This window comes from Euleptes europaea, chromosome 7, assembly GCF_029931775.1.
Source record: "Euleptes europaea isolate rEulEur1 chromosome 7, rEulEur1.hap1, whole genome shotgun sequence".
NCBI classification, from domain to species: domain Eukaryota; kingdom Metazoa; phylum Chordata; class Lepidosauria; order Squamata; family Sphaerodactylidae; genus Euleptes; species Euleptes europaea.
In genome coordinates this window covers 99,220,724-99,245,283 of record NC_079318.1, presented here as the reverse complement: position 1 = coordinate 99,245,283, position 24,560 = coordinate 99,220,724, and the positions used below count along the sequence as shown (strand labels likewise).

Genomic DNA, 24,560 nt, shown 5'->3' with positions numbered 1-24,560 from the left:
AAAAATGCCCCCCGGTTCTGTTGCGTGAAAAATCCCGGTATTCTGTTATCTGCAGTGACGGCTTCTGTTTTTCCAAAGCATAAAAAAAACCCTCCTCCTTATCTCTGTGGTCTAATCTTTTCTCAGAAGGAAACCGGCCTTGTTTGCAACACCTGTGAGTAAGCAAGAGGGGCTCTTTGCAAGAGAGATGTCGGAAGCTTTTTAATAAGCCTCTTGACACCGGAAACTTGCGAATGATAGAAGCTGGGAGGGGGGGCGTGCAGGGTTGCGACGGTCTTCCTCGTTTTCTTTTTAATATGGTCCGCGAGCCTTGCCTGGTTCCTGAAATGCTGACAGGTGGCCCCAACGAAAAGATGTGCGGTTCCAAATCTTTTTCGCTTGCAGTTTCCGCTTATTGAGAAAAGAAACTCTATGTGGGTTTAGCATTTGTGTTGCTAGCTCAAACTTCATGAATATGTATTTTTAATAATATCCCATTTTTCTCCTTGACTGGGGACCCAAAGCAGCTTTTTACATCTTTCCCTCCCTCCACTTACTCCTCAGAACAACCTGTAAGGTAGGCTAGGCTGAGAAATTGTGATGGGCCCAAGGTCACCTGGCGGGCTTCTGTGGTTGAACGCGGGATTTGAACTCGGTCATTCCAAGTACTAGTCTGACACAGTGTCCTTCAGACAGGATCCGTGACTAAGGTTGCCAACTCCAGCTTAGGAAATTCCTGGACATTGGGGAATGGAGGGTGGGGTTTAGCGAGGGGAGGGCGCTCAGCAGGAATGTGATGCCCTAGACTCCACCCACCAAAGCAGCCATTTTCTCCAAGGGCTTTTCTATGTCCTTATCTTCTTAATGAAGAGGTTAGCTTTTTTTAATCTATGCATACATTTTTATCCCACCCTTCTTCCAGGGGTCTTAGTGCAGCCTTCGTGGTTCCCCCTCGTATTTGTTCTCACAACAACCCTGTGAGGAAGGCTAGGCTGTGGGAGAATAGTTGGCCTTGTGTTGCCCACTGACCTTGACGGTGGAGAGGGGATCTGAACCCATGGCCCCGACACTTATCTTCTGATGATCTTTGGAGGGTCTAAAACCATCCTCTGCTCAGCAGAACTTTCTCCAAATGGGTCTCCTAACCTGTTCTCTCCCACCCCCTTCTGCTTTTTGTAGGTGTTGTTCAAGCAAATTCCCAAGGGAAGAAGGACATTTTCTTCAGCGACTCTGTTTTGGAAGCTGGAAGGAATTTTCCACTCTTTGTAACGCTGTTGTTTTGAACCCAAGAGTGGTCCTGGAGATGCCGGCCAGTGCTTGAATTTTTGATCCAGGAGTACGAACGACTTTGAGGGGAGTGAACCCTTGCTGCGTGGTGTGGCTGCCGCCTGGGAAAGAGAGTGGATTACCAGAATCTTCAAGGAGACCGACCCATCAACTGGAAAGCTGGAATCCTCGACGAATATGAGCGATTTTTGGCACAAGCTGGGGTGCTGCGTGGTAGAGAAACCACAGCCGGTGAGTAGTTATGGGTGACAATCTGACTGGGTGTAACTCACACAACACACATTCCTTTCTATCTTATCTACTCCACCTTATCTACCTTTATCTGCCTGTGTTTGCTTCACTCTCCCTGGTTTTGGTAAAACCAACAGTCACATGAAACTGCCTTATACTGAATCAGACCTTCGGTCCATCACGGTCAGTCTTGTCTACTCAGACCGCCACGGCTCTCCAGGGTCTCAGGCTGAGGCCTTTCACAAGCTAAGCTGGGTCACCCCTGGTTAATATTTGGATGGGCAACCAGTGTGGTGTAAAGATTAGGAGTGGTGGACTCTAATCTGGAGAACTGGGTTTTATTCCTCGCTCCTCCACATGAAGCTAGCTGCGCGATCTTGGGCTAGTCACAGTTCTCTCTGAACTCTCTCAGCCCCACCTACCTCGCAAGGGACGTGTTGAGGGGAGGAGAAGGGAAGGTGATTGTAAGCTGGTTTGATTCTTCTTAAGAGGTAGAGAAAATCGGCATTTAAAAACTAACTACTCTTCTTCTTCCTCTTCTTTTTCCTCTTCTTCCTCTTCTTTTCTTACACTTGGTGTATTTATAGGGGGGTGGCCTGCCTGCTTGGCTATGACATTTACTATGCTGCAGTGGGTACTATATTAATTTGTGCGCCATTTTAATAATTCGTGAGTCAGTATATTATTGTTTTAGATGTTTTCAATGGTGTGTGTGTGTGTATATATACACACAGACACACACAACCTATGGTTTTATTGTTGTTACCCACCCTGAGCCTGGTTTGTCCAGGAAGGGCAGGTTCAAAATCAAATAAATAAATAAAATAGTAACTGCTGCCACCAGAAAACTTGAGAGCATCTCCTGCTGGACAGATGTGCACTCCCAGCACTGTACCTGCCCTGCCATGTGGAGGCTTCACCTAATTGCTGCATCTCTCGCTATCTCCAAGCTAGACCGGGGACAATCTATTGCACTTCGGCCATTTCAAGCTATTATCCTCAGTAACCGCTGCCCCTCCGCTTCGCCATGCTTTAGATCTCAAGACCAAATAGACATGGTGTGGCTACAGAGATCAGTCTTAGAATATTCAATTTGTAAGAAACCTTAATCAAGCGAAAATAAAAAGAGCACACACGGTACAGTTTGTTCAAGCACTAGACTGAGCAAGGATTGGAAGAAAAGGTGAAAACTTTTCTACACTCGGTACGTATCCTAAACTGTGTTCAATTAGGATAGGTCAGTTTTGCAGGACAGCTGTGTTAGTCTTCTCTTGAATGGCTAGGTTCAAGTCCAGTAGCACCTTAGATGGAAGCCCACAGCCCTCAATTTGCAAGACCTGAGCAAGGCTGTTAAAGATAGGACATTTTGGAGGACATTGATTCATAGGGTCGCCAGGAGTCACAAGAGACTTGACGGCACTTAACACACAAAGCACCTTAAAAACCAACCATAAGAACATCAGAAAAGGATCAGACCCAGGCCCATCAAGTCCAGCAGTCTGTTCACACAGTGGCCAACTAGGTGCCTCTAGGAAGCCACAAACAAGACGACTGCAGCAGCATTCTCCTGCCTGTGATCCACAGCACCTAAGATAATAGGCGTGCTCCTCTGATCCTGGAGAGAATAGGCATCCATCATGACTAGTAGCCATTTGGACTAGGCATCCATCATGACTAGTAGCCATGGATACCTCTCTCCTCCATGAACATGTCCACTCCCCTCTTAAAGCCTTCCAAGTTGGCAGCCATGACCACATCCTGGGGCAGGGAGTTCCACAGTTTAACTATGCGTTAAACCAGATTTTCAGAGGTATAAGCTTTTGACCTGATAGCTTATACCCCGAAACACTGCTTGGTCTCTAACTAAACTCGAACCTAGGATAGGCTAGTAATTCTTGAAGTTGCAGCATTTAAAAGTCCATCATTACTTTTGCTCTCCGCAATGGACTTCTCCCGTTGTCCCTAGCCAGATGGACAAGATATAGTCCCTCGCCAAAGCCTTCATCCTTTGTGACTTGACCCTCCCTGCCCAAAAGATAAGAGAGTTCTTCTTCATGTCCTCAAAATTTATAATCTCCACTTCAAGAACGCCCTCCCTCGGGGTTGATCTGAATGTCCTAGCAAGGTGTATACCTATTGTTCTACTTGGCCAGAGCCATTAGCATCTGCAAGCACTAAAGGACTCTGTGCTTGGAGCTTAGTGGCTTATCCCTCAGCCCCTTCCTTTCTGTCAGCTGTGAGTTTGCAGTCCGGTTCCATCTCAGCATAGTGTTGTGGTTAAGAGCGGTGGTTTGGAGTGATGGACTGTGATCTGGAGAATTGGGTTTGATTCCCCACTCCTCCACATGAGCGGTGGAGGCTAATCTGGTGAACTGGATTTGTTTCCCTGCTCCTCCACGTGAAGCCAGCTGGGTGACCTTGGGCTAGTCACAGCTCTCTCAGCCCCACCTACCTCACAGGGTGTCTGTTGTGGGGAGGGGAAGGTAAGGTGATTGTAAGCCGGTGTAAGCCGGAAGAGACGTGGTGTGGTAGGCAGGCACGCATGCACACGTTGCCCGTCGACCCTCAGCTGGTCAGTGGGCAGCCAGGTGGATTGGCGGGGGTTTGCCCGCCACCACCTGGCACTTGGCAAAACTAGTTGTGGGGAGGGGGAGGGAAGAAGGTTGCAAGCCGGTTTGTTTCTTCCTTAAGTGGTAGAGAAAGTCGGCATAAAAAAACCGACTCTTCTTCATACGCAGAGGGTAGACCCAGTGGCTCAGTGATTGGGCTGAATTCTCGAGCGGAGGGCATTTCTCCACGTTACGTGTGAACGAAAGGGTCCCCAGCTCTTTGGAGAGGCAGTCACGATGCAGTCTCTGCCTCAGACGCATGATGTAGTTTCACTGTCTCATGACTAGCAGCGGGACAGTGTGTTAGCTGGATATAGCAAAATAAAACAAACGCTCATCTGTAACTTCAAAGACAACCAGTGTTTCTTTGAAGATGAGCTTTTGTGAGTCACAGGCTCACTTCCTCAGATATGACGAAGTAGGCTGTGATTCACGGAAGATCATATTCCAATAAACAGTGTGGGTCAGTTCCAGTGGACTTTTGTTTTATTTCAATGCCCCATGCCCACTCTACATTTCTGAGGAGATTTCTGGGGAACACGTCTTTTGTTTTGTTTTCTTTACTGCTCAATGGTGCTGGTTTCATTCACAGAGCCCAGCCACCCGGGAGAGGTTTAGCATGCGCAGCACAACATGTTAGAGTCCTCTGCTCTTAGCCACTACAACCACAGCATGGTGTAGTGGTTAAGAGCAGTGGACTCTAATCTGGAGAACCGGGTTTGATTCCCCACTCCTCCACATGAGCGGCAGAGGCTAATCTGGTGAACTGGATTGGTCTTCCCACTCCTCCACATGAAGCCAGCTGGGTGACCTTGGTCTAGTCACAGCTCTCTCTGCCTCACCTACTTCACAGGGTGTCTGTTGTGGGGAGAGGAAGGGAAGGCGATTGCAAGCCAGTTTGATTCTCCCTTAAGTGGTAGAGAAAGTTGGCATATAAAAACCAACTCCTCCTCCTCTTCTTTTTCTACCTCTGCCCAGAGATCAGATCAGCTATAACACATAGTTAAATTGTGGAACTCCCTGCCCCAGGATGTGGTGATGGCTGCCAACTTGGAAGGCTTAAAGAGGGGAGTGGACCTGTTCATATAAATAAAGGTAAAGGTCCCCTGTGCAAGCACCGGGTCATTTCTGACCCATGGGGTGATGTCACATCCCGACGTTTCCTAGGCAGACTTTGTTTTTACTGGGTGGTTTGCCAGTGCCTTCCCCAGTCATCTTCCCTTTACCCCCAGCAAGCTGGGACTCATTTTACCGACCTTGGAAGGATGGAAGGCTGAGTCAACCTTGAGCCGGCTACCTGAAACCAACTGTTCATGTAGGATAGGTCTATCCATGGCTACTAGTCAAAATGGATACTAGTCATGATGCGTGCCTCTTCTCTCCAGGATCAGAGGAGCATGCCTGTTATCTTAGTTGCTGTGGAACGCAGGCAGGACAATGCTGCTGCTGTCGTCTTGCTTGGGGGCTTCCTAGAGGCACCTGGTTGGCCACTGTGTGAACAGACTGCTGGACTTGATGGGCCTGGGTCAGGACTTTTCTGATGTTCTTAATGGTATCTGAAGAAGTGAGCCGTGACTCACAAAAGCTCATACCTTGCCTGAAATGTTGTTAGTCTTTAAGGCGCTACTGCACTCTTGCACTTTTCTACTGCAATACAATTGGTGGGTGGCAAACTCTTTTTACTCCCCCGAGATGTGGAACCGTTTCACACAATTGCCAGGCTCCGTGAGGCGTGATGGAGAAGACAAAGAACCGACGGCTCCCCCGTCCACACCAGTCAGCTCTGTCTGTGCCCTCTCTGGCAATAAAGGCCATTCCCCCCTCCTCTTCCTCCTCCGAGTGCCAGGGGCAGGAATCTGTGGGCACCGGCTGCCAACTTGCCAGCACTTCAAGCTCACTTGGGCAGACATGACAGGAATGCAGTGAACTGGTCCGGGCGCAGAGCTGTACTCTGGCCCCCGGCACGCCTTCCCCTCTCTTCGGCGCCCAGCTGGATCACATCGATTCCACGCCAGGGGCCGCCTTGACTTGGCCCTTCCATTTCGGCCCACGTCTGCCTGGTTGTGTCCCCCTGTTGCTTCTCGCAGTTTTTTTTCTGGAAGCCTTAAAAAAAAAAAACAGCATTACGCACTTTCCAAGAAACACTGTACTCGCCTCCCCCGTTTTCTTGAAATATCTCCATTAACTCTGGCTCATGGAAGGGTTTGTTTACACGGCTTAATGTCAGTGCTCTCAGGGCTTAATAGGGGCCAAAGGTCTGGCCCCGGTACATATTTTTAGGGCCAAGGTTGACTTTCTAGGCAAAAGTTAAGCCCTTCTCATTTTAAAAAAATTAAACGTTTGTTAAAGCTAAACACTCAACTGCTGTACCCAAGCCCTGCGAGGAAAGGCTGAGGGAGTTGGGAATGTTCAATGTGGAGAAGAGGAGGTTGAGTGGGGACGTGATTGCTCCCTTGAAGTATTTAAAGGGCTGTCGCTAAGAGGAGGGCAGGGAGCTGTTCCTGTTGGCAGCCGAGAATAGAAGAGTTGGTTTTTATATGCCGACTTTCTCTACCACTTAAGGAGGAATCAAACAAGTTTGCAATCGCCTTCCCTTCCCCGCCCCACAACAGACACCCTGGGAGGTAGGTGGGAGAGAGCTCTTAAGAGAGCTGTGACTAGCCCAAGGTCAACCAGTTGGCTTCATGTGGAGGAGTGGGGAAACCAACCCAGTTCACCAGAATCACATCCGCTGCTCCTGTGGAAGAGTGGGAAATCCAAGCCGGTTCTCCAGATTAGAGTCCACCACTCCAAACCACCACTGTTAATCACTACACCATGCTGGATCACAATAATGGGTATAAATTATGGGCGGAAAGTTACCGGCTGGATATTAGGAATTTCTTTTTTTACAGTAAGAGTAGTTCAGCAGTGGAATGGGCTGCCTAGGGAGGTAGTGAGCTCCCCCTCACCTGCAGTCTTCAAGCAGCGGCTGGACAAACACTTGTCAGGGATGCTCTAGGCTGATCCTGCATTGAGCAGGGGGTTGGAGTAGATGGCCTCTATGGCCCCTTCCAACTCTGTGATTCTTATCAAGCTGATTTACATTGTGCTTTTCCATCCCAACTCCGTTCTTTGCAACACCCCTCCCCCCTTCTGACAGGGAGAGTCTGCACAGTGTAGCAGTTAAAAGTCAGGCTACCCTCTGGGCTACCCAGGTTCAAATCTCCGCTCCTCCATGGAAGTTTCCTGGATGACCTTGGGCCAGCCAAAAGCTCTGACTCTAACCTACCTCACAGGGTTGTTGTGAATATAAAATGGAGGAGAGGGGAATGATGGAAGCCACCTTGGGTCCCCATGGGGGAGAAAGGTGGGGATATAAATGAAGTGAATAAAATAATAATATATCATAAAATCATAGAGTTGGAAGGGACCATCAGGGCCATCTAGTCCAACCCAATGCAGGAAATTCAGAACTACCTCACCCCTACTCCATTCCAAGAGATAAATATGACTTGGGACTCTCCATTCATAGAATCATAGAGTTGGAAGGGACCACCAGGGTCATCTAGTCCAACCCCCTGCACAATGCAGGAAATTCACAACTACCTCCCCACACACACACCCAGTGACCCCCTACTCCATGCCCAGAAGATGGCCAAGATGCCCTCCCTCTCATGAACTGCCTAAGGTCATAGAATCATTCCTACTTCTGTCTGACAAAAGGGAGTTTTGACTCTTGAAAGCTTATACCCTGGAAATCGTGTTGATCTCTAAGGTGCTACGAGACTTGAATCTAGCTCTTCTGCCGCAGAATAACATGGCTACCCTCTGAAACTCAACTTCCAGGATTTTCCACCCACCAATGACACCTCCTTGACGAGAGTTGGAAGCCCAGGACCGATGAGCTGATCCACTTCCTCTCCTTTTTTCCTGTTCCCGACGTTCTTTGAAAAGCTTCCTCCCAACAGTGGCAGCCCAGTTTTCCCAAAAAAACAGAACAGAGAAAGAGCGTGGCTGACTCATTTGAGATGCGTCACTCTTGGATTGGGGAGGAACAGAGAAACGGGAGTTTCTCTCCGAGCTCCCCCGCCAAGGCTGACCTCATTACACTCAAAGTTGATGGCAGGTGCCAGACAGGACCGAGAAGAGCCAAGCAACAGTAGGGAACCGAAAAGTCATCAGATTCACTGACAACCCCACACACACACACACACACGCACACACTCCCACTCCTCCTAGGGAACGCCTGCCCTGTTTTGGTTCCAGGGCATATTTCCTAGCAACATAGCAGCGCTGAAGGTTGCACTTCTTTGCCATGCAGAAGGTTTTGTTAGAGGGCAGAAATGCATAATTAGTTTTTTGGAATTCACAGTTGCAAAATGTGTTGACTTAATGCAGTGGGAAACTAATGCAGTAGGATTCTTATCTCGCTACGGATGCTAATTTTCTGTCCCCCCCCCCAAGCGTTTCTCCCCTGCTCTAATGGAGCTGATTACAGGTTGCATGGTACCTTTGCATCCTTTACAAGCATTCTTCACAACACCCTTCCCACTTTCTGACTGGGATATGAGGATTGAGGGATCTTCTTGCCTACTTCCTGCCTGGGAATTAAGATCGCAGGGAGAGGCCCATCTGGCTGTCCCACCAATCAAATTTTGTCTGGTGGGCACACAAGACAGGACCTTTTTGGTGGCGACTCCAAGATTATGGAACAAAACTCCCCAGGGAGGTATGCCTGGCTCCTCACTGTCAATCTCCAGAAGGCAGTCGAAGACTGTTTAGGACTGCATTTGACTAATGTTATTTATTGGCAGTCCAAATTGGAGTTTTTAAATTGTGACTTTTGATGGGTTTTTATCATTGCTGTTTTATTGTGTGGGAGGGGATGTGGCTCAGTGGTAGTGCATATGCTTGGCACGCAGAAGGTCCCAGGTTCAATCCCCAGCATGTCCAGTTAAAGGGACTAGGCAAGTAGGTAATGTGAAAGACCTCTGTCTGAGAGCCGCTGCCGGTCTGAGTAGATTATACTGATCTTGATGGACCATGGGTGAGGAAGGTCCGTGACTCAGTGGTAGAGCATCTGCTTGGCATGCAGAAGGTCCCAGGTTCAATCCCCGGCATCTCCAGTTAAAGGGACTGGGCAAGTAGGTGATGTGAAAGACCTCTACCTGAGACCCTGGAGAGCCGCTGTCGGTCAGAGTAGACAATACTGACTTTGATTAACCAAGGGACTGATTCAGTATAAGGCAGCTTCATGCGTTCATTAGACAATGTTTTATTTCTATTGTAAGTAGCCTTGAGTTCCACAAGAGAGAAAGGCGGCGCATAAATGTTTCAATAACTAAAAAAATAAATTTACCCCGTCTCGGCTTGTCTTTGCAGAAGAAGAAGAGGCGGCGGATCGACCGCAGCATGATAGGGGAGCCGATGAATTTTGTTCACCTGACGCACATCGGGTCTGGAGACATGGCGAATGAGGGACTGCCCATGGTAGGACATTTCTCTCTGATAAAAGGAAGTATTTCTTCACACAACGCAGAGTTACATTGTGGAACTCCCTGCCCGAGGATGTGGTGATGGCTGCCAACTTTTGAAGGCTTTAAGGGGGTGGTGCATGTTCATGGAGGAGAGGGGTATTCATGGCTACTAGTCAAGATGGATACTAGTCATGATGCATTCCTATTCTCTCTCGTATCAGAGGAGCAGGCCTATTATATTGGGTGCGGTGGAACACAGGCAGGACAATGCTGCTGCACTCATCTTGCTTGTGGGCTTCCAGGAGGCACCTGGTTGGCCACTGTGTGAACAGACTGCTGGACTTGATGGACCTGGGTCTGATCCAGCATGGCTTTTCTTATGTTCTTAGGTTAAAACCTGCTATGCTCAGAAGAGGTGTGAGGAGGATGTTTGCCTGCTAGCAGCTTCAAGAAATATATAAAGCCCCAGATTCACCAGAGATCCTCTAAAACACTCCATGTTTACCTGCCCACAGATCTCTCTCTCTCTCTCTCTCACACACACACACACACACACACACACACACACACACTGGCTCTGAGTTCTTTACCAACTCATTTCAAAACCTTGGACGCTGGGAACTCAGGCCCAAGAGGACTTCGGCAGGGAGTGACCACAACTGCCCCTGACGTAAGGAAGCAAACGGCTCCAGAGTGCAGCAAGTCTGCCTCTTAAATGGTGGTGGAGTTTCCATTAAAGAGATTTCACAGGCCTATTTATAGCAAGGCGGCAATGGTTCCCCGACGTGCCGCAGCCTGCCTCAGCCGCAAAACCGGTGTGCCTCTGCTTTTAAGTCCCTCTGGTTAATGTACATAAAGGTTATCTCACTAAGGCAACGCACTACAACCCTGAAAATCTTGCTTCTTTTTAAAAAGCAAGTTTCTAGTCCTTAAGGCTGTGTGCAGGGGGGAGTTATTCAGTTGCCCTCTGTATTTATTTCATAACTTGTATCCTGCCTTTGGATGGAGGGGCCGTGGCTCAGTGGCAGGGCATCTGCTTGGCATGCAGAAGGTCCCAGGTTCACTCCCCGACATCTCCAGGTAGGGTTCAGGTACTAGGTGATGTGGAAGACCTCAGCCTTAGACCCTGGAGAGCCGCTGCCAGTCTGAGTAGACAGTGCTAACCTTGATGGACCATGGGTGAGGAGGGTCCGTGGCTTAGTGGTAGAGCATCTGCTTGGCATGCAGAAGGTCCCAGGTTCAATCCCCAGCATCTCCAGTTAAAGGGACCAGGCATGTAGGTGATGTGAAAGACCTATGCCTCAGACCCTGGAGAGCAGCTGCCCGTCTGAGAGAACCATACTGATTTTGATGGACCTTGATGGTCTGATTCAGTATAAAGCAGCTTCATATGTTTATGTGTTCCCCTGGAGAACATGGATGCTTTGGAGGGTGAATTCTATGGCATTGTACCCCACTGAGGTCCCTGACTCCCCAGGGTCAACCTCCAAATCTCCTGGAGTTTCTCAACCTGGATCTGGCTCCCCCCCCCCCCATTGGAGAGACCTGGCAGCCTCTACAGGGGAGGGGCCGTGGCTCAGTGGTTGATCATCTGCTTGGCAGATCAAAGTTTGTCTGGTGGGCACACAAGACAGGACCTTTTTGGTGGCGACTCCAAGATTATGCAACAAAACTCCCCAGGGAGGTATGCCTGGTTCCTCACTGTCAATCTCCAGAAGGCAGTTGAAGACTGTTTAGGACTGCATTTGACTAATGTTATTTATTGGCAGTCCAAATTGGAGTTTTTAAATTGTGACTTTTGATGGGTTTTTTTCATTGCTGTTTTATTGTGTGGGAGGGGATGTGGCTCAGTGGTAGTGCACATGCTTGGCACGCAGAAGGTCCCAGGTTCAATCCCCAGCATGTCCAGTTAAAGGGATTAGGCAAATAGGTGATGTGAAAGACCCCTGCCTGAGACCCTGGAGAGTTGCTGCCGGTCTGAGTAGACAATACTGACTTAGATGGACCAAGGGTATGATTCAGTATAAGGCAGCTTCATATGTTCATGAGTTCAATTAGCCTCAGAGATCCTCTGCCACGATTCTCTTATGTCGTGGATGAGACGGAACAGGCCCCTTTGGGAACTGATTTCCGCAATCTCGGTGCCAGCGCTGGAAACGCCCGGCCTTGTATAACTGCCCACTGCTTTCCCATACCTCTCTTTTCCGCCCAGTGACTAGTATAAACAGAATAAATTATGCAGAGAAGATGCACATAGCTGTGATCTGCATGATTGAAATTCAGAGTTAGTTGTTTCAAATCTCTCTCTCTTTTTTATCCCAGAGCGCATACACCTTTTGCAAGGTACCGAGGGCCAATTCTAAACTCGCCCATGGGAGGAGAGTGGAGTTTGGTGACCTGGGCGGCAGAACCGCTTTTTCTTCCTGCCGAGCGGTCGGGTCGCTGCGAGGACAAGCTGTACTGTTCCATATTTTTGTTCCTGCCCAGTTAATTAAATGGTGCTTTTAAAAGCTGAAGGAGGGCAAAGGGGGGACGCGCACGTGAACACATGAAGCTGCCGTGTGCTGAATCGGCCTGTCAAGGTCGGCATTGTCTACTCAGACTGGCAGCAGCTCTCCAGGTCTCGGACAAAGGGTCTTTGACATCACCTACTGCCGGGGTCCCCAGTTTTTTGAGCCTTGCGGGGCTCCTTTGGAATTCGGACACGGTGTGGTGGGTGCAGCCACAACATGGCTGCCACAAAATGGCTGCCTTAGGAGGCGGAGCCAGCCACAAAGCTGTCACATATTACCGTCCGTCACGCAGTGAAGATTCTTGGGCTGTGGTAACAATAGCTGCCATAAGGACATTTTAAAAACTGTACAGTCAATCAAATCTGCAGGGTTGCTAGGTCCCTCCTGGCCACCCGTGGGGGATCGGGGGTTTGGATTGCCAGATCCAGGTTGGGAAATTCCTGGAGATTTGGGGGTGGAACCTGGAGAGGACAGGGACTTCAGCAGGGTTGCCAACCTCCAGGCAGTGGCTGGAGATCTCCCGCTATTACAACTGATCTCCAGCCAATAGAGATCAGTTCCCCTGGAGAAAATGGCTTCCTTAGGCAGTTGGACTCTATGGCATTGTAGTCCCTCCCCTTCCCAAACCCTGCCCTCCCCAGGCTCCACCCCAAAAAACCTTCCGTTGTTAGTGAAGAGGGACCTGGCAACCCTAGACTTCAGTGGGGTACAATGCCATAGAAGTCACCCTCCAAAGCATCCATTTTTTCCAGGGGAACTGATCTCTATAATCTGAAGATGAGCTGTAATTCTGGAGGATCCCCAGGTCCCACCTGGACGCTGGCATCCCTACTCCAATGGCCAACCGGCAGCCATGTTGGGGAAACCTGAGCTGTAGGGTTGCCAGGTCCCTCTTTGCCACTGGCTGGAGGGTTTGGGGGCGGAGCCTGAGGAGGGCAGGGTTTGGGGGGGACTTCAATGCCATAGAGTCCAATGGCCAAAGCGGCCATTTTCTCCAAGGAAACTGATCTCTATCGGCTGGAGATCAGTTGTAATAGCAGGAGATCTCCAGCTACTGCCTGGAAGTTGGCAACCCTAGCTGTGGCATGAAGACTTTCAGCGTGATGGATGGCTTTAAAGATATGATTTGCCTCGCTGGCGATCTGCAGCAGGAGTGACGGCTTCTCACCACCTCTCTCTCCGTCTCTCCCTGTACGCAGACGGGGGCCGTCCAGGAAATGAGATCCAAATGTGGCCGAGAGCGACAGTGGAGTAACTCCCGCGGCTTGTAGCGGCTTCCTGCCTCCTTCTCCAGTGTAAGTGTCCTGCTAGCTGCAAATCCCTTCCAGGGTTCCTTCCCCTCTAAGAGTGATAATTCTAGGCGCGTTGTGAAGGAGCCAGGGACCCACACCCTTCGCTCAAGGCTCCGTTCCCTTTTGGAAGTGCCGAGTGTGCGTTCAGAAAGGTTCAGAGCGGTGGACTCTGATCTGGAGAACCGAGTTGGTTTCCCCACTCCTTCACATGAAGCCGGCTGGGTGACCCTGGGCTGGTCACAGCTCTCTCAGCCCCACCCACCTCACAGGGTATCTGTTGTGGGGAGGAGAAGAGAAGGTAAGCCGGTTTGATTCTTCCTTAAGAGGCAGAAAAAGTCAGCATATAAAAAACAACTCTTTTCCTTTTTCTTCTATACCAGCATGGTGTAGTGGTTGAGAGCGGTGGTTTGGAGCGGTGGACTCTGATCTGGAGAACCGGGTTTGATTCCCCACTCCTCCACATGAGCAGCGGAGGCTAATCTGGTGAACCGAGTTGGTTTTCCCACTCCTGCACATGAAGCCTGCCGGGTGACCTTGAGCCAGTCACAGTTCTCTTCGAACTCTCTCAGCCCCACCTACCTCACACGGTGTCCATTGGGGAGGAGGGGAAGGGAAGGCGATTGTAAGCCGGTTTGATTCTTCCTTAAGTGGTAAAGAAAGTCGGCATATAAAAACCACCTCTTCTTCTTAAAATGTGTAGATGTTTTATCATATTGTTGGGGGGGAAATGTTGGTAGTTGTTCTGATCTGGTTTTTTTCCCTTTTTTACAGGTTCCAGGCTAATTAATAAAAAACCAAAAACAAAAAAAAAGAAATATATATATATTTGAACAGCCCACACTTGAATTACCTGTTTGATCTTGTCAGAACAAGTTGGAAATGCGAGACGTCTCCCGCCGGAGTCACTCAGTAACTGATGCAAACTGTTTTCCAAATGTTCTGGTTTTTATTTTGAAAGCAAAGAACTGGCAACCTGTTTGGCTTTCACGCCTTGCCGTTTTGCTTAAAAAAAATATGGGTCGATAGAATCCAGGTCTCTCTTAAAGGCACCCCTTCTTCCTCCCGATTCACCCCGGCGCCAGTTTTTCCACACCCTTCCCGTTTTTACTTGTGAAAAATAAAAGTTGTGCTATCGTATATTTGGTGGAGATCCCTGACCATCGTGGCATCGGTTAACAGAAACTATTTTCCAGCATTTTCCCCCCTGAAACATAGAGTCACGTTTTAGGCTGATATTTTTCTCATCTGGAGGAACAGCCAGCAAGACGGGTTTTTGTAGAAGTTCCTAGATGGGTTTTTCCCCTAAAGCGTTTATGCCCACTGAAGGCAGCCCCCCCTGCAAGACGCAGAGACTACAGCAAGATTTGGGAAGCCGCCAAGAACAGCGTCGCGAGAGACGGACATGTGACCCGCGGGAATGTCCTTCCTCCCGGGTCCTATTAAAATGAACAGGAACGTGCTCCAGTTCGTTTCGATCGTGCTGGAGAACTTCCCAGCGGATTGTGCCCTGTTTTATTTAGTAGGAGAGGAGCTTGCGGTTTTGGATTTTCCACTATGTGCACCCAAAGGTCCTGGATTGGCCTCCTCTGTGCATCTTTCTAAACTCAACAGCCATGGAGTCCCCTGCGAAACATCAACAAGATGCGATCCAGAGATATGTACACGCACACGATGCAACATCTGGAATCTTCCTACTCTGTATCTGGAATCTTCCCATTCTGTATAAAAGTCAGTCGAAACACTGGTGCTCCAAACCCGGCCCTGGAGTCTGCCTTGCATCTGGCAGAAAGGTTCAGCCGCTTGACCCTGGGGGGCAAAGGAGGCCTTGGCCAACAGAACTCACAGAGAACGGCATTTACCGCTAGCAATGGGCTTCGAGACACAAATGGTCATGGTGGGAGTCAGTCAAGACTCTGTTATCTGCCCTAAAGGGGGGAAAAAACGGGTCTCTTTTCCCAACCAAGGACCTTTTTGCTCTACTGACTTCTTGGCTGGTTGAATTCGGGCGGGATGGAATGGTTTGGTGCCAAGAGCCGTCGCTGGTTGGTAGGGACCGTGGTTTTGAATGCAAAGGGGTCCCGGGCTCGATCCCTGGACCCTCAACCTTACGGATCTCTGGTTGTCAAGCTCAGGGCAAGACCCCCTGCCTTGAGATTTCCGACAGCCGTTGCCTGCTAGATGAAAGAACAACGGGTGAGGCTCAGGATAAGGGGGTTTCGTGTCTTCCTATCTCTCGGCATGGCTGCAGTGCAAATAAAGTTGGTTGAAGGGCCTCTGGGCGCCCTTTAGCCTGGTTTGCATCATCCCTTAATGCAGGGCAGAAAGTCTCTTTGAACTCGATCTCTGCACGCAAATGATGGGTGTGGGAAAGGCAGGAATCAACCGAAGGGTCAGTTGGAAAAGCAGCCTGCTGCGAATCCCCCTCAAGGGATCCTGGGAGTTGTAGTCTTCGAGGGTCCGGGGCTCCACAGAATCCCCAGGACAGCTGATCCTTGGGACTTGGCCCCCACCACAACGGAGTGAGTCGCCCGAGTCATCTCTTGCCCCCTCGCCCGCCTGCCTCTCGTACGGATAGCAGCTGAGGTGTTTGCATGGACGCACATGCCAAAGAGGAGGCGAATGCCACCTGGCAGGGCTTGGAGAAAGTATTTTGGTTTCTGGTGTCAGACCTTTCAGTTCCTTGGAAACCAGGCGCCGGGAAGGTTTGCAGCCTGGCGCAGCATAATTCCTCGACCTCCCTCTAGAGGTAACCGGTACTGCAGACGGTATGAAGCCCTGAGACAGATCCTCGGAAACAACCTGAGTTTTTCCACTGCAGCCAAGCCGACTCCCTTCTCTGTCTTCCTGTGGGTCTCTTTGGGGCTTCTTTAACTCTTGCCTTGCTTGGAAGATACTGATACCGCATCATCTCTAGCTGAGGGATCCCCAGCCTTCTTGAGCCTGCGGGCGCCTTTAGGCTTCTGACAAAATGGCTGCCGCAGGAGGCGGAGCCAGCCACAAAATGGCTGCAGCAGCAGCTTACCTTCGGTCACACAGCAAAGATCTGCTGCTGCCAAAGCAACGTTTTTTAAAAAAATCTGCACAGCCAATCCAATCTCCCATGGCCAAGCAAAAGCTTTGCTGTGCTAAAAGTCTCACCTGGCCCTGCCAACTTTCTAAAAACACTTGGCGGGTGCCAGGAAAGGTATCGGTAGGCACCGTGGAGCCTGCGGGTACTGTGTTTGGGACCCTGCTCTGGGTTCTTCGAAGCAGGCAAGTCCAACCCATCTTAGAACTGCCCTATTTATAAAGTTCCAAATAGATGCGATACTGCCATGGTTTTCTCTTCTTTCCTGGGCATGTTGGCCAAGGAAGAGCTTTCTGGGTGCTGTGCAGAAGACCTCACAATTTTGACATTTTTTGTTAAAGAAACCATGCCACCACTGTTCATAGAATCATAGAGTTGGAAGGGACCATCAGGGTCATCTAGTCCAACCCCCTGCACAATGCAGGAAATTCCAAAATACCTCCCCCCCCACACCCCCAGTGACCCCTACTCCATGCCCAGAAGATGGCCAAGATGCCCTCCCTCTCATCATCTGCCTAAGGTGACAGAATCACCATTGCTGACAGATGGCCATCTAGCCTCTGCTGAAAAACCTCCAGGGAAGCTAAACATTGTACAACAGACTTCAGCAAAGGCTTTTCAGAGCCAGGGACAATAGATTTTTTTCCTCTGCTAGCTATCTGGCAAGGATTTTATCTTGGAGGAAGTCTGTTGGCATGTTTTCCATCAAGAGCTGTCTCCCCAGGTGCTTAAACCCGCGAGCGTAAAACTAATGAGAATGTTGCCACCTTTTCCAGTAGCCTGGCTCGTGCCTTTAACCCTAACTTTTGGTGTGCAAACATGAGCGGGTACTGATGTTTTAGCTGTGTGCCTTAAAAAAATGTCACTTGCTGACGGTGCTTAGACAGGCAGAAGAGCAGGGCCGGGTCATATTACCCAGTCTGTTGGCAACCCTGCTTGAAGGCTCCCTTCCCCTGACCTGTGACATCTCTAGCGTCGTGGCCCATTTTGCTAAGAATGTGGCTTCCACCAGCCCCCAGGTTTCTTTCAATAGTTGCATGGCAGGCGGCAGTTCAAAAGGCGACCCTTTTCCTGGCATGGTGGTGGAGTGATGACGGGGTAATCGAACCTGTTGGAGTTCTGCCTGTCCTGGAGCCTTGAAAGAAATCCCTGCTGAGAAAGTGTCACTTTTAATCTAAGGCACATTTTTGGGTTGGTTGGTTGTTGTTTTTAAGTATGCCACCTTTACCACTTAAGGGAGACTCAAACCAGCTTACAATCACCTTCCCTTCCCTTCCCCACAACAGACACCCTGTGAAGTAGGTGGGGCTGAGAGCTCTAAGTGAGCTGTGACTAGCCCAAGGTCACCCAGCTGGCTTCGTGCATAGGAAGTCTGACCCCTCTCCCCCCAAGGGTGCACCAAAAGGGGTGGGGGAATCCAGAGTCACCTCCTAAAGCCCCCTATGGGACATCTTTTCTTGGTAGCTGGAAGATCGTCTGCAACTACATTCTAGTTTTGCATGTCCAGCAAAATGCAAGACGGTTGAAAGGCGGCCGGAACCCGACATCCCCGCTTGGCCGTAGATGGATTTCAGACCCTTGCTACGACTACATTGTAAAAACCACCTTTCTGGTTTCCAAATGTGCATACGCACAGAGCCGAAAGGGTTTTTAGTGTGAATTCGGCCTTGCCGTGCACTAGTTGATCATTTCCAGATCACTAGTGCGCATATCATCAAGTTTTCGAAGAGCGAGATATGAGTCCAGTAGCACCTTAAAAATCAACGAAATTGGTTGCTCCGGAAGGTCAGACCAGAACCAACGGGTTGAAATTAAAGAAAAAGATTTTCTGTCTAAACATCAGGAAGAATTTTCTAACAGTTAAGTGGTTCCACAGTGTAACAGGCTTCCTTAAAAGGTGGTGAGCTCTCCTTCCCTGGAGGTTTTTAAGAAGAGGCTAGATGGCCATCTGTCAGCAAGGCTGATTCTATGACCTTAGGCAGATGATGAGAGGGAGGAGTAGGGGTTTGTGGGGGAGGTGGTTGTGAATTTCCTGCATTGTGCAGGGGGTTGGACTAGATGACCCTGGTGGACCCTTCTAACTCTATGATACTACCTGGAGGTTGGCAACCCTATCCAGGAGATATCTGTTTTGAGATACCCTGACTAAGCTGTCAGATGATGAGAGGGGGGCCATCTTCTGGGCATGGAGTAGGGGTCACGGGGTGTGGGGGAGAGGTGTGAATTTCCTGCATTGTGAAGGGGGTTGGACTTCATGACCTTGGTGGTCCCTTCCTACGCTATGATTCTATAATTCTATGAGATTTCCAGGATATAAGCTTTCGAGAGTCGAGCTTACACCCTGGGAATCTCACTGGTCTCCAAAGTGCTGCTGGACTCAAATCCAGCTCTTCTACTGCAGACCAACACGACTACCCACCTGAAACTATGTTGGCAGAACCGCTAACCGGATTTAGAATCATAATTGTGTTTGCACCTGTGTTCCTGATTTCCATTCTTCTGCCTCCATTGACCCCCCCCCCCAAAAAAACCCCTCCATTCCCACTCTTTCCTGCCTTCTGCCATCCCTCCCTTGGTTCTAGCCCCCTCCCCGCTAATGTGTCGACTTCACTCTAAAATCGTGGCTTCGCTACACCAATTTCCCCGGCTGGCCTGGTGAAACGGTTGCTTTGGGAATGAATAGCTGGGCTATTCTAGTGTAACTACGACTTAAAAACGTTTTCTTTTTAAAATAATAATAATAAAAAAGGGAATTGCTGTGTGTTGAAAACGGGCCGTGGGGAGGGGGGGTTGCTCCCCTTATGAGCGATTCAGGCGCACGGAAATTTCCCGTTAGAAATCTGCTGTACTGACAAACCCGTCAGAATCTGCGGGGTGGGCATCTGCTGTGCCAAGGCTCCGTTTGGGACGGCTGAGCGGTTGTACAGAACTTTCTCTCTCTCTGATGCCCTCCCCTTTGTCGAGGCTTCCCTCCCTCCCAGAGGGGGCCGTGCTTGAAAAAACGTCAAAAGATTATTGTGATCGCTGTTTTCAGAAAACACGGCTGTTTTCTCTTTTCCTCAAATAAAGTCTCCGCCTTTGCCGTTGCCCTGAAATGCTTGTGTGCCCCCCCCATGCAAAAAAAAGGATGCCCTCTGATAGCATCCTCGATAGCATCTGGCGCTGGTGTCCCTTTAGCACTGCCTAGTGAGGTTTTATTTGGGGGGGAAGCGAGGGGGCTGCCTTAAATCAAGCCCCCCTGTGTTTACAGCCTCTCTGCTTCCCCCCCAAAAGGAATAGCAGAACAACATGGGGATCAAAATACAGTTGCTTCTCCAGGCAGAGGGGCGTGGGGAAAACCTATAGCGAGAGTAGAAAGAAAAATGTAACAGTGGTGGCAGATCTAGGCATAAATTTCTATCAGGTATTTCAAAATATCTAGAAATATCAGGCTGCTGGAATAGTGAGGATTTGTGTTGGTTTTAAGTAGAGCCAAGTTTCTGGCTCTCTCTGTGGCCGAGAAGAGCCAGGGAGCGGGTGGATTATTTCGGTAATTTTCTCCAGGGGAACTGATCTCAGTTGCCTGGAGGTCAGTTGTAATAATTAGAAGAAGAAGAGCTGGTTTTTATATGCTGACTTTCTCTACCACTTAAGGAAGAATCAAAGCGGCTTACACCCCGCCCTTTGTGATAATAGCGGGAGATCTCCAGCTACTATGGGATGGGATATGATAACCATCTTCTATTTATTTATTGCATTTATATCCCGCTCTCAATCCCCGCAAGCCGGGCTCAGTATCTTCCAGGTACTTGAAGGGCTGTCACGTAGAGGAGGGTGCCGATTTGTTTTCTGTTGCCCCAGAAGGTCGGACCAGAACCAACGGGTTGAAATTAAATCCAAAGAGTTTCCGTCTAGACATTAGTTAGAGCGGTTCCTCAGTGGAACAGGCTTCCTCAGGAGGTGGTGAGCTCTCCTTCCCTTGAGGTTTTTAAGAAGAGGTTAGGTGTTCATCTGTCAACAATGCTGATTCTATGACCTTAGGCAGATGATGAGAGGGAGGGCATCTTGGCCATCTTCTGGGCATAGAGTAGGGGTCACTGGAGGTGTGTGGGGGAGGTAGTTGTGAATGTCCTGCATTGTGCAGGGGGTTGGACTAGATGACCCTGGTGGTCCCTTCCAACTCTGTGATTCTATGATACTACCTAGAGGTTGGCAGCCCTATCCAGGAGATACATGCTTCGAGATACCCTGATAAAGCTGTCTGTGAAAAGCATAGGGGTTTTTTGGGGACACAGTAAATTTTCTGCTTCCCGCCCCACCCATCAGCATTTTGCCTCGCCTTTTTTCCGTCTTGCTGAGAACACAGGCCCGTCCCCTCCCATCCCCGGGTTGCAGGCAGGTTAAACGTTGCACGCCGTGACCCATCGAGCGGGCATGAGACGGTGTGGCGCATTTTGCCTACATGCTCAATTCGTTTGGAAGCAGATGATGCAGAAAGATCGTGTGACCAGATAACCGGCCGCCTGGCCCTGCATTCCGACACGGCCCCTGTTCTCGCCTGACCGGCTGCCTCTTGGCAAGGTGCCCCGTGATTTGCAAACCCCCTCCCCAGCTGCCAGATTGGAAGTGATAAATCAGGGCTGGTTCTCCCACGGAGACACCCAAGGGACTGCTTTGGGCAGCGTAGAGAGCACCGTTGCACCTCTGGTTCTCTGCTGGCTCCCAGCCCTCGGTGACATGGGTGGTTGTTGGCATCTGCTTGGCATAGGATGGCAACAGCATGGAGCCGGGAGAAGAAGAAGAAGAGTTGGTTTTTATATGCCAACTTTCTCTACCACTAGAGTTGCCAGGTCCCTCTTTATAACAGGCGGGAGGTTTTTGAGGCGGAGCCTAAAGGGCCTCCCTAAAGTTTGGGGAGGGGAGGGATTTCAATGCCATAGAGTCCAATGGCCAAAGCCGCCATTTTCTCCAGGGGAACCGATCTCTATCGACTAGAGATCAGTTGTAATAGCAGATCTCCAGCTTGTACCTGGAGGTTGGCAGCCCTATCTACCGCTTGAAGGAGAATCAAACTGGCTTGCAATCACCTTCCCCTCCCCACAAGAGACACCTTGTGAGGTTGGTGGGACTGAGAGCTGTGACTAGCCCAAGGTCACCCAGCTGGCTTCATGTGTAGGAGCGGGGAAACCAATCCAGTTCTCCAGATTAGAGTCTGCTGCTCATGTGGAGGAGTGGGGAATCGAACCCAGTTCTCCAGCAGAAAAGAGCAAGATTCTAGAAGCAGGACGTGAGCCTTCATGCGCCACAGCTCACTTCTTCAGATACCGGTTCTCCAGATTAGAGCTTGCCACTCGTGAAGGCGCGGGGAATCGAGTCGGGTTCTCCAGATCAGAGTCCATCGCTCCAAACCACCGCTCTTAACCACTACGCCATAATGGTGCTGCACTTTGCTTAGGGCAACAGAAAGCTCTCTCCTCCGGTTCCTCATCAAGGAACCCCTGAGATGTTTTGGAGGAAAGGGGCCTGTGACTTACTGGCAGAGCCTCTGCTTGGCATGCAGAAGGTCCCAGGTTCAATCTCCAGTTAAAGGGACCAGGCAAGTAGGTGATGGGAAAGACCTCCGCCTGAGACCCTGAAGAGCTGCTGCCGGTCTGAGTAGACAATACCAACCTTGATGGGCCAAGGATCTGATTCAGTGTAAGGCAGCTTCCTGTGTGTGTTCAGATCCAGTAAACCAGGGGTCCCCAATCTTTTCGAGCCTGTGGACACCTTTGGCATTCTGGCCGCTGTGGGAGGCAGAACAACATGCGGGAAAAAAACCCTCTAACTACAGGGGACAGGAGTAATTTTTTTAAAATACGCTGGGAAAGAAGAGTGAGAGAGGCTCAAAACAACTGTGATGGCAGTTTCCAGCAAAACAATGTGTTTTCTAACTGAAGAATTTCCTAACAGAGCGGTTCTTCAGTGGAACGGTGTTCCTCAGGAGGTGGTGAGCTCTCCTTCCCTGGAGGTTTTTAAGCAGAGGCTAGATGGCCATCTGTCAGCAAGGCTGATTCTGTGAACTAAGGAAGATCATAGAATCATAAGAGTTAGAAGGGACCACCAGGGTCATCTAGTCCAACCCCCTGCACAATGCAGGGAATTCACAGCTACCTCCCCCCCACACCCCCAGTGACCCCTACTCCATGCTCAGAAGATGGCCAAGATGCCCTCCCTCTCATCATCTGCTTAAGGTAATAGAATCAGCGTTGTTGACAGATGGCCATCTAGCCTTTGCTTAAAAATCTCCAAGCAAGAAGAGATGACCCCCTCCCAAGGAAGCCTGTTCCACTGAGGAAATGCTCTGTTAGAAAATTCTTCCTAGATCATGAGAAGGAGGGCAGGAAGGGTTGCATCAGTTTGGCTCTCGTGGCCCTTCCTTGCATGCCCAGGGAAATGCCAATCACCACTTTGGGGTCAGGAAGCAATTTTCCTCAGGCCAGATTGGCCAGGGATCCTGGAGGGTTTTGGGGTTGTTTCTTCCACATCTGGGTGTGACGTCACTGAGGGTGTGTGTGGGGGGGGGTTTGTGAAATTCCTGCATTGTGCAGGGCGTTGGACTAGATGACCCTGATGGTCCCTTCGATTCTATGAGTCTATGATTAATCTGCACAGCCAATGAGATCTTCAGTTGCCAATCAGAAACCCTGCTGGACAGGAGCCCCACCCACTTCCTAAAAACACTTGAAGGGCACCAGGAAAATGTCAGTGGGTGCCATGTTGGGTCCCCTTGCAGTAGGTGATGTGAAAAACCTTCCCCTGAGACCCTGGAGAGCCCCTGCCGGTCTGAGCAGACAATGCTGACCTTGATGGACCCAGGGTCTGATTCAGTAGAAGGCAGCCTCATGTGTTCACATGCTTCCTCCCAGGGACAAATAAATTTGCTTCTGCATTACGAAAAACCACAGCGGAGAAAAGATTCTTAGAACAATATTTACTAGACACAGGAGTCTCAAGAGATGCGGGGGTGGGGGACCGTCGCTTCTGCTTTGGAGGGTGGCGGGCTCTCACCTTGTGCTTCTCGCTTTGGTTTCCTACGGAAGTTGAAAAAAACCAACAATGAAGCATCCCGCTTGCTCGACTCAAGGTGCAAACACATCCTCTACTGCCGCACAGCACCTTGCTATTTCGGGCTGAACAGTTTGGAAAATTGCTGAATGTGCCCCAGGAGATCTGAGGCTTTGTGGTTTCTTTCGCGTGCACACACAGGTGGTTGGTCAAACAGGTATCGCGGCTGCTTAAAGCGATAGAAAAACCTACCCTGCCTGTATGAGCAGAGGGGATAGGGTTGCCAACCTCCAGGTGGTGGCTGGAAATCTGCTATTTCAAGTGATCTCCAGGTGATAGAGATCAGTTCCCCTGGAGAAAATGGCCGCTTTGGCAATTGGACTATATGGCATTGAAGTCCCTCCCCTCCCCAAACCCTCCTCTCCTCAGGCTCTGCCCCAAAAATGTCCAGGTCTTTTCCAGCCTGGAGGTGGCAACCCTAAGAAGAGTTGGTTTTTATATGCATACTTTCTCTACCACTTAAGGGAGAATCAAACTGGCTTACAATCACCTTCCCTTCCCCTCTCCACAGCTGACACCCTGTGAGGTAGGTGGGGCTCAGAGAGGTCAGGGAGAACTGACTAGCCCAAGGTCACCCAGCTGGCATCATGTGTAGGAGCGGGGGAACTAATCCAGTTCACCAGATTAGTGTCCGCTGCTCATGTGGAGGATTGGGGAATCCAACCCGGTTCTCCAGATCAGAGTCCACTGCTCCAAACCACTACACCACGGTGGAGGGAAAGTGTGGATAGGTGGTGACAATCTAGAGTTGCCCAACCACCACGTGGGGCCTGCATGTTTGGGACTGCGACTGATCTGATGACAGAGCTCACTTCCCCTGGAGAAAATGGCCACTTTGGAAGGTGGGCCGTATGGCATTATACCTTGCCGAGGTCCCTCCCCAAACCCTGCCCTCATCAGGCTCTGCCCCAAATCTCTAGGAATTTTCTGACCCAGGGTTGGCAGCCCTGCAACAATTCCTTTCTCAGGAAGTCTTCAAGTTGATCATTTCCAATATTTCCTTCTTTTTTAAAACTAACTTGTACTCTGCCCCCATT

At 49.9% G+C, this 24,560-nt stretch overlaps 1 protein-coding gene across 1 annotated transcript; it reads left to right on the top strand.

Annotated features, from left to right (window-relative positions):
• The first annotated feature begins 1,380 nt into the window (after nucleotides 1–1,380).
• CDC42SE1 (CDC42 small effector 1) lies at nucleotides 1,381–13,371 on the top strand. The gene is made up of 3 exons (XM_056853914.1): nucleotides 1,381–1,497; nucleotides 9,471–9,578; nucleotides 13,278–13,371. The coding sequence occupies exons 1-3, from the start codon at nucleotides 1,444–1,446 to the stop codon at nucleotides 13,347–13,349; spliced, it is 234 nt and encodes a 77-aa protein (XP_056709892.1). The 5' UTR covers nucleotides 1,381–1,443; the 3' UTR covers nucleotides 13,350–13,371.
• The last annotated feature ends 11,189 nt before the right edge of the window (nucleotides 13,372–24,560 follow it).